Here is a 10759-nt window from a genome sequence, read left to right as displayed (position 1 = left end):
CAATTTAACTATCAGGAAGCGGAAACTGGAATAAAGTTTAAGTGACATGCATGGCAACGTCTGAAGGGATTAGCTTCAAGGTCGTTCCTCACTTTGCTTTAGTGTAGGTAACTTTTCATATCTTCTATTACTTCTCTCTATAACAGCACATGTATGTGCATCAGGTTGTATCTGCGGTCACTGCGCCAGAATTACCGGGATCTCTCGAATGCAGCATGGATGGTCTGACGTCAGCACGACGTAAGAAGAATCCGGTTGACTGATGACAGCTCACCATGGTGACGACAGTTCCAGCAAGTAATAGCACCATATTATCCCTGAACTCATGGGCTGTTTTTTAAAAATAGATTTTATTCTTATCTAAGCACATTTTGGATTGGCTACAAGAACCGTTTTGTTTCGAAAAGTACAGACTGTTGAATCGCCTCCAGTCACGCATCAGAGTTAGTTTAGTTGTTTTAATTAAAAGCCAGCTCATTCATATGTTTGTTTATCCACATTTAATGTAGTTATCTATCCATCCATTTATACTCTTCTGCTTACGTGATAACCCATATATTCAACATGCAAAATATTTATGCAAAGATATGTGTTGCTTCCATCTACATCCAGCGAGCTGACCTGAAAAGGAAAAGTCTACCTGTTCCTCTTTTCAGTCCTAAACTTACTATGCAATCACCCATCTCTCTGAGGCCTGAAACGCTGTTTATAATTGTATATCTCCCTCTAGTGTCAGTTCTTTTACGTGCAACAGATTGCTCCGCACACGAGCTACTGAATTTTTACTAAGTGTTACTGATTTTTTTTAAGATGTAGTAGTAGCCTCTGTATTCCAGTTAATATATATTTTCTTTGTTACATAACCATACAACAGAAAGTCAATGAAGTTTCACGCCAGCATCCAAGGCATTTTTTTCTTTGTTTTTATTGACGTGGTATCAATACAATCAAGTACTGTAGATTTTGTATAAGCAGACAAACATTTTCAATCAAAAAGGAGTGCATTTTATACCCAAATTCTATTGCATAGTGCACACAATAGCCTTGTAAGACAAAAAAAAAACTATACGTTGATACATTGTACATTACACAAATAGAAAATAATACAAATAATCCTTCACAAACAACTCTAGAATGCTAACTACAAGTTGTAAATGCTCTTAACTCATCGATGCTGTTAAATACCATTTATATGTCCCAGGCTTCGGTGGTCAGTTTTGGCATCCCTATTAAATTATCATAAATGTATAAATACATCTTCATTAATTTCATGTGCAAATGGGAATGGCCGTTTGTATACTGAAACTAAAACAAACATATATCCCTTAAGAACCGAAGCAAGGCTTTTGTGATTTTTTTTTCTTTTTTTTCCTAATAAAGAAAAACAAAACATTTGCGGTACATGGATCTCAGTGACACTTGTTAAATGATTTGCACACAGAGCAAACTCAGCAAGCAAGTGACATTGTCTAAGAAAATATGAGGACAGAGCGTAACAGCCGCATGTAACTCTCATCACCGTTTCACCGTGTGTCGAAAAAGAGGAGGTGATTCAAAAAAAATAAAAGGCAACATACAGTACATAACGAGACTGCTTTGTAGACTCACATAGCAACAATGATACATAGCAGTTGTCGATGTGTTCATGTTATGAGACAGAAAGGGCTAAGAGTAAGTGCATTACATAGAAATAGAAATACTGATTAAGCCTTATCCTCACACTAATTTTCCAAAGCGACGTGAAGAGTTACTGTTTATGCACTGTGACCCACCATAAAACAGTCAAACATTATACATTCATTCTAATGGGAAGGCTAAATGTTTGGCACCATGCTCGTGTACATTGACATTCTTCCATCATGATGTAAGGTAGTCATAATTCAGTGTTTACGAGCGTCAGGGCGGCACAAGTTAGATAGAAGCACCAACCTTTGTTTTGTTTTGCCTAGATTTTATTATCTTTTGTGATTCGTAACTACAACTGGTGAATAAACATTTTGTACATTTCATAGTATGTCTTTTTTTATGTCTTTTTTAAAAAAAAATTGCTGGTTCGTGACTTGGCACAAAGTAGTTATTGCACGCCTTTACACCTTTCATCTTTAGAGTGTTGTAAAGTAAATCTTCTATAAGATTCTCTTTAAAACAAAAAACACAACTCAAAATCTTCTGGTGGAACATTGATGGGACTGTAAGCCGTTCCTACAGTTTTGTAACTTAATTTTAGTTTATTATTATCCTCGCTAACGTTTTCGGGACCTGAACGCCAAGGGAACATTGTGACAAATCCGCACACACAAACGCACGCAGTGACACAGTGACGGGCTGAAGGGTATACCTACTAAGCATACAAGTGCACGCATGCACAGAGTGGATCTTTAATACTTCATCCAACAGAAATGAATAAACACACCTCTGACCTACCACCTCTCCCAGAAATCTGGCGTGGTTTTGTTAAAATGTTACACAACCTGCATTTCACAATCTTCAGGCCCCAGTCAGACCCTTTCACTTATTTATGGACTAAAGGCAAATTGATTCTCATTTCCAGCCGTGCACTTTGACATTATCCGGTTCTGAAACATCATGGCCACAGATGTTACACTAAGCTCAGCAGTTAAGCAATTTTTGACACATTTGATTTAGAAATAACTAGAAAATCCTGTCATTCAGAGCTACAAATGATTAAAAATTGCTCTTATTTGCCTGACATCTATCACAAACAACACAGAAACTGGCAGTGAAGGACGTAATTGAATTGTTGTTGTTGTTTACTTATCCTTTTGCCTCCTTGTTTTCTCAGCAGACTCAGGTTTTCAAAATCTTTGTGGATTTTGCATCATGTTGTTAAAGGATTATATTTTTTTTCTAATGTGGCAGTGCAGACGGTTCCCTTGGAATCAGGGAAAGGGTTTTTAATGACATTAGAAATCAGTGATGTGATGGTTAGAATGTGTGAACAGGATGCCTGGGATAGTGATGAAACCAGATCAACAGAAGGAAAATAGAAGGAAACAGGCCATTGAATCAGCAGTATGTGTGTCTTTACTGTCCATTTGTCCATAGACACGATCTATTTTCTGGCCTGTGAACACTGACTGTGTACATTTTTAACAATGTCCTAAAGAATGATGGTGGGGGGTGATGCAGGGGTCTTGCTTGGTGGTGCTGATCTATTTAAAGGGCAATTTAATGGTGTCTACCTCGTTAAATGTGAGGTCATGTTTATTTGTAGAATTAATTGTTCTGAACTGCATGTAAACTAAATTACAAGAAAGAGGAAGACCTATTATTTGAAATTTGTAGGTTACTAAATGCATAGTGAAGCAGAGAAACTCCCTGAACAGGTGCATATGTTCACTATCATTAAATATATCTCACCCTAAAACCAACTGTTGCTGAGTTCAATCACAACTTTTTTTTATGTAGCAACAATTTAAAATCCTAAAAATTTCAGTAAAACTTAATAGTAACACACCACACCAAATACTTCGTTTTGGTATTGTAATGTATGCCTATATTTATTGTGTTGTATTTTGGCTTTTCAATATAATTCTAGCAATTCATGATTTAAATAACACACCAGGGCAACATGACTGCAGCGATGACCTCCCCCTCCCCCCATCAGAGTTTGGTGATGTCGTCCTTGTGTCAGAGCATGTGGGCAGGTTGTGCAGTCACACGGGAAGGTTTCTAGCACATTAAAAAGTAAGGCACTAAATAGTCTGAATCCAATAAACAACAACAACAACAATGATGACATGGACCAAATAATAACAATAAAATTATGACAATAATAATTAAAATAAGCTAAAAGCTTAAAAAAACACAAACATAAAACACAATTAAAACACACATTTGAAGGACACTGAAATAAAGAACACAGTATGAAATTCCTTCCCCTGCCTTTAAAAACTCACTTCATTCACAAAGTTTTTGTTTCGCTTGTGCTGTTGAGGGCGAGACAGATAAAGACTATGGCAATAATATTGAGTATTTTATGGGTTTTGTGTTTCTATAATGGCTGCAGGTATTTTAGGTTAAGGGCTGCACTGAGGTGCCAATCTAGCAACATCTTTTAAGGAAAAGATAGGGTTATGTGGGACAGAGCAAGAATCCTGAGAAGGAAGAATGGATGTACTCTGTAGAATATAGGCCATTTGCCTGATCTGAAGGCATCTGGACCCATACCTGGTCACCCTCCTTCAGCTCTAAGACTGCACTACCAGATGCCTGGTCCATGTAGCCTTTCTTGTATTCATCATATGTGTAAGTGGCTGGTACATTGTTCTTATACAATGCTACCCACAGGCTAGTTCCCTTTACATGCATGTGGTATGCAAAGTAGTATATACCAGATAAAGGAGCAGTGAATATGCCAGTAGAAGAGCTGTAGGCATTTTGCCCATTGTAGAGGGTCCTGTCAAATTTGATTGGCATGCCTGAAGGAGGGAATGGTGTGGTAAGGACAGCTGTGAAGGCTGGTGCCACAGAGGCGGACAATGGAACTTGACTATATGCAGGGCCTTTTCTGTCATCTGGAATTTCTCCCCCATCTAACTTTGAACTCTCTGGCCCTGCAACAACTGTATGGCCATTTCCTGGAGGCCCAGGGGGTCCTGGAGGGCCAGGAGGCCCAGGTATGCCATTAAGTCCAGGGGAGCCTTGTTTCCCTGGAGGACCCTGGGGACCTATAGGACCTTTCTCACCCAACTTGCCCAGCCCTGGAGGCCCTGGAAGTCCTTGTTCACCCTTTAGGCCAGGGGGACCCTGTGGACCCATGGGACCCATGGGCCCCTGAAGACCAGGAATGCCCGACTGGCCCCTGGGGCCTGGAATTCCCATAAACCCTGACTCCCCTTTAGGCCCCGGGGCACCTGTTATACCAGGATTCCCAGGGGGGCCAATATGCCCAGCCTCACCTTTAGGTCCAGGTTTTCCGATAGGACCATTGGGCCCAGGGATGCCCTTTTCCCCAGGCATACCAGGTTTTCCAGAGTGTCCATTGGGGCCTTGGTCACCTCGAAGGCCAGGCAGTCCAGGAGGACCCCGGGGCCCGAGCTCTCCCTTCTGTCCTGGTATTCCATGTTTTCCTGGCAATCCCATTGGACCTTGAAGTCCTGATGGTCCTGGTTGTCCATCAAGTCCTGGCTTCCCAACTGGTCCAGTTGGTCCTTGTTCTCCTTTATCCCCCGGGAGACCTGGAAATCCACCATGTCCCTTTTCTCCTTTTAGTCCATTTGGACCAGGTTTTCCATAGCCATTAGTTCCAGGCATTCCAGGAGTACCCCTGGCCCCAGATTCACCTTTTGGACCTTGTGGACCTGGTGCTCCAGGAAGTCCATCTAGCCCAGGCCTCCCCAACCCAACTGGCCCTGGCAAACCTTGTAGTCCCGGGGGCCCTGCCTCTCCTGGGAGTCCTTGATCACCTGGGAGTCCATTATCACCTTTAGGACCAGGTACTCCAGGCAAACCTTTTAGTCCTGGTGTGCCAATACCTGAAGGACCAGGTGGTCCAATACTCCCTTTTGGGCCAGGAGAACCCCTTAGACCTGGAAGCCCTGGATTCCCATTTCCATTCTCGCCCTTAGGCCCACGATCACCTGGTGGGCCAGCTATACCCTTTATTCCTGGCTCGCCATGGACCCCAGGGGGGCCTCTCATACCTGGAAGCCCAGGTTTCCCATTCAAGGACAGTCCAGCTGGGCCAGGAAGCCCAGGATGCCCGGGAGGACCACGGAGACCTGGTTCACCACGAGGGCCTACCTCACCATTAACCCCAGGCATCCCCTTTGGCCCAATCTTTCCTGGGAGTCCCGGAAGTCCAGGCTTACCAATTCCCGTAAAGCCTGAAGGTCCCTGAGGACCTGGTGGGCCTTGGGAACCAGGCTTTCCCAGTCCAGGTTTCCCTGGAACGCCTGGTGGTCCAGGGGGACCTCTTGGTCCTGGTTTCCCTTGGGGGCCGGGTTCCCCCTTCACTTCCATCATGGGTGGCATATCTAGAAAAAATATGTACAGGTTGTTAGGACTACTGTTACAGGTATTATTATTATCATCATCATCATCATCATCATCATCATCATCATCATCATTATTATTAAGTACTTTAAGTAAGTATTTTTTTAAATTGCTGATGTCCGAGAGAAAAGATGTCATCTCAATCCACACTACTATGGTGACTGGATTTTAATAACTATCTGTAATACAATTAGTTGAATTCTTTGAGAAGAATAGATAAGATTCTCTAGACTACTTTATACTACTTTGTACTTAGCTGTTATGGAAACTGACAGACTATCCATCTTTTCAATCAACAAGTGTCTGTGAGTTTATCATTAAAGAACTGTTTGAATCAAAAGATATTTTTTATTGAAGAAATTTTTCATTTGTAAAAATACTGGGTAATTTTTTAAATAAGAGTTTAACTAGTACTACAAAGAGAAGGCATAAAACCAGGCTGGTTGTGTTCTTCTGTTGTGAAATCAAAGAATTAATTATCTACATACAAGAAACACTGAAAATTCGAGAAATACACAAAATATATTACATGATTATTATCTAAGAAATTAATACTTTGCATACTTCAGTATGAGTTTAGAGACTGAAAAGTCATATCTTAATCAGTGGCATAATTCATTTCCATTTCATTTTCTTTTACTTTATCAGTGCTGTGAGTGGCTGAATATTACCCAGTCTGAAGGTACTCTATTAGACTAAATTCTGGAAAGGTCACCAGTCCATCACTTGTTATGTAATCACAAGTGACAAACACTTGTCACTGAGTTACCTTTGATGTTGTCCTAACTGACTCAGTTGGAGTTCCTGTTAAGGTTATTGGAGTTTACTTTTGATTTTGAACCATAGAGGAAAACAGCATTAAAAGTGTGCCACAGGTTGTAAACTCTGTCATTAATCTTTCCTATAACAGTGGAGTGCAACACAGCCAGGCTTAAACAGGAAAAAAAAACAAATAACACAGTTACTTAGCAACACAGTTCCTGTCTATTGCACTCCAAGTCTGATTAAATGGTGAATGTTAGCTAATAACAAGGAGATCTTTGTCAAATAGAACTGAGGTTGATTGCAAAATGTCTATTACTTGATGAGCTTGCCCTATCTGATCCATTTAGTCCTTTAGTCATATGAATTGTTATTCTTAAACCTTGGTTTAAGGTTGATGTGGTTTCCTGTTTGCTGCATCCTGTTCATCCCTAGAATGTCACCCTTGCCAGGCCTTTGAACACTTTCCAGAAATAGTTCATGGCATTCCTAATGGAACCATGGACCAATATTGCCCCCTACAGACAGCTGAAATTTTCAAGCAGTTTGCTATTGAGCACACCAGAAAGATCATTGCTAGTGTTTGCAAATGACTTAGCACAATTGCTGTTTTACTGCAAGGGATAGCATAATGTGTGAGGTCTGTGAAAATATGAGGCCAAAGAAAAAGGACTGACAGGCTGCATAGTGATCCACAGAGCTGTTTTCTTCCTGCACATAGCAGGATAATATTTTCTTTTTTGCTATTGTTATGCTACATATTTTGTTCTGTATAGTGTTGTGTATATTAAGGTTTTTTTGTTTGTTTGTTTTTTTTTACTGTAGTTTAGTGTATTGTGTGACCATAGGAGGAAATGGTTTGGTACAGTAAGAATTTGCTGTGACAGCTTGCATGAAAAGACTTTTAGGAAATTAGAAGATGAGGATTTCAGCATTTCAGAATCTGACAAAGTGTGTAAACATTTTGACCACTATAATTTACATAGTGGCTAAAACTTACTTACTGACAGCTCCCTAATTTTGACACATAATTTAATGTTTGGGATGAGATGCAGCTGTTTGTGGGTTGTTTTGCTACATGTATGAGCTGTTATGTGAAATGAAAAAAAAAAAAAGAAATTTCAAAAATGTTAAGACAAATATGCCAAAATAATTCAGAAGAACTGCACCGTACCAGACTATTATTTTCTGGGGTAACTGACTTCTGTTGTGTATCAAAGTGAATGCTATACTACGCTGATATAAACAGCACAAGAGGCTTTACATACTGCTTTGTAATGCAAAAGAGCACTTACATTTGCATGTACTTTTAGAGAGCGATTTTATTTTTCCTGCAGTGGTCACACAACAAAGTAAAAAAAAAAAAAACACAGACAATTTATAGAGCAGTGCACAGAACAGAACTAGTCCACAGTGCCACAGCTTCTCAGTAACCTCACACAGGGGCTTATCCCTCCATATGTCTTATCTATGGGCATCCTCTTTCCTCTGTAAAATGTTTACCTGAGTACCTGGTCCTTCATGTTGACACATTTTCATAACTCTGATGTGCTCAAGTCACTTCTCACTAATCAACTGTGGGATCGCAGAGTTAAAAAAAAACAACTAAATTTATTACACAGCATCAGATGACTCACAGAAATAATTCTGGAGAATAAAGCTGTTCAACTGAGACACAACCTACTTCAAAAAGTGTTAAACAGCCAAAACCTGTTCACACTGTAGGGAGCTGTGCTGAGAATGCTAAATGCTCTCACTGTTTCTCTTTCATTTCATTCATTCAAGACTTTCTCTAATTATTTTTTGCTAACTTCAACTGTTGTTTGTTTGAGAAGTGAGCCAACAAAACTGAGAAAAGCTATAAAATCTAAAACAAAGTAGTAAAAGCATGCTATGCACTGTGCACACTGTAGTATTGTACATTTATGAATGTTTACATTTAAATAAATGCAGTCCCTCTGATAGGATGGGGAGCACAAGCAGTCAGAAGATTAGGTTGTTAGGAAAAACTTGAACATATAACATTTTACAGCACCGTTAATATAGCACACACAGAAGAAAAATTAGGTGCCTCAAACCAGAGATAATGATATGGCATTATTTTTTGAGATATTAAGCCAACCCAAAAAGTCAGGCTGTCTTAGCCGACTGTGGAAAAGAGGCAGTCAGCTGCTCCATTAGAGGACTGAATAATTTCATTAGTAATGCAGTGTGGACACATTACCACACAGTGGCAGCAAGCTCATATTCAATGTACCACATATATCAGAAATCCAACTTCTGCCACATTCTTTTCAATTCTATTTATACAAAGCATGCCTTTAGCTGAGATACACTCCTTGTATAGGTCTTTGATTTTTTTTTGTCTGCCATGACTGGGACAGTTGTCATCTTATTAGCCTGTCTGTCAGACCAAGTGCAAAAACGTGGTTCTGGTGACACCTACTGAAAGGTGAATTCCAGCAAAGACCAATGACATATTCCAATTTGATGCTCTATTATGCCCTATATCTTTTAATTATGGTGCCACTGGCCTTGCGAATGGTGTAGTTCGAGTTAGATTAGAACTGATTTAATCTTTTCTAGATTTTTTTTTTTTACATTCTCTCCTGGGGGATATGTAATAAATGGTGATATCCAGTTGGTAAGACGAGCGATTTTAGCACACAATGTGCAGTCAGAGCTTCATGTGATTTGGTGCTTTAGACATAAGGCTACATTTTATGGAGGTAGTTCATAACCCCAGTTTCAAAAACGGGTGGGATGCTGTGTAAAATGTAAAATGTGTGTTTTATAAAACACTGAATGCAATCATATGCAAATCTCAAAACCCCATATTTTATTTAAATTTAAAAAAAAACTTTTAGAAAACATCAAATGTATAAACCGAGAAAATGTACCATCTTAAGAAAATACTAAGGTCATATTTTGAATTTGATGTCAGGTAAACGTTTCATAAATGTTGGGACAGCGCAGTGTTTCTCATTGTATAGCATCCTCTCTTCTTTAAACAACCGTCTATAAATGAGTTAGAACTGAGGAGACCAACCGCTGGACTTTTGGGAAAGGAATGTTGTCCCATTCTTGCCTGATAGAGGATTCTAGCTGTTTAACAGTCCTGGGTTTTTGTTGTGTTTTTTGTTAAGGTGGTCTGGACAGAAGGCAGGCCAGTTTAGAATCCGCACTCTTCTACTACAAAGCTGCGCTGTTGTAACAGATGCAGTATGCAGTTCAACATTGTCTTTCTCAAATATTCAAGGCCTTCCCTGAAAAAGACGTCATCAAGACGGGCGCATACTGTGTGTTTCTCTAAAACCTGTATTTTACTTTCAGCATCGAGCATCGTGCAAGCTGCTAGTTCCATGTGTTAATGCACCCCCATACCAACAGAGATGCAGGCCATTAAACTGATCACTGATAACAAGCAGGATAGTCCCTCTCCTCTTTAGTGCAGAGGATGCATGTTTTCTAAAAACACATTAATTTTTCTGATTTGTTTTAACAAAAAACAGTTTCCCACTTTGCCTCAGTCCCTTTTAAATGAGCTTTGGTCCAGAGAAGTCGGCAGCATTTCTGGACCATGTTGAGTTCTTTGCACGATGAGCATTAATCTGAGTTTTTCTGATACACCGGCTACATAGGGGATGACAATGTTGTTGTGTCAAAAACTGGTTCACCCGAAAGACAAAACTCCAAAACACAGACTTAACAATGTGGTGTATGCTGTACAGTGCAGCGAGGAATGCCCAGACCTCTACATTGGAGAGACCAAACAGCCACTTCACAAGCGCATGGCACAACACAGAAGAGCCACCTCCACAGGACAAGGCTCAGCTGTCCATCTGCATCTTAAGGATAAAGGACACTCTTTCGAGGATGCCAATGTTCACATTTTGGACAGAGAGGACAGATGGTTTGAAAGAGGAGTGAAAGAAGCCATCTATGTCCACTGTGAGCGACCATCTTTGAACAGAGGCGG

At 40.1% G+C, this 10759-nt stretch overlaps 1 protein-coding gene across 2 annotated transcripts in view; it reads right to left on the bottom strand.

The window, feature by feature from the left end:
* Positions 1-907: 907 nt before the first annotated feature.
* Positions 908-10759, bottom strand: part of col8a2 (collagen, type VIII, alpha 2) — a 56338-nt gene continuing 46486 nt past the window's right edge. For both annotated transcript variants that reach the window (XM_004547823.3, XM_004547824.2), the window contains one exon: positions 908-5999. In XM_004547823.3, coding sequence (XP_004547880.2) covers positions 4096-5999 — 1904 coding nt within the window. In that variant the 3' untranslated portion in view covers positions 908-4095. The remainder of the gene's footprint in view (positions 6000-10759) is intronic.

The sequence above is a fragment of the Maylandia zebra genome, linkage group LG22 (genome assembly GCF_041146795.1).
Source record: "Maylandia zebra isolate NMK-2024a linkage group LG22, Mzebra_GT3a, whole genome shotgun sequence".
In the NCBI taxonomy this organism is placed as follows: domain Eukaryota; kingdom Metazoa; phylum Chordata; class Actinopteri; order Cichliformes; family Cichlidae; genus Maylandia; species Maylandia zebra.
This window is presented reverse-complemented; position numbering and strand designations above follow the sequence as displayed.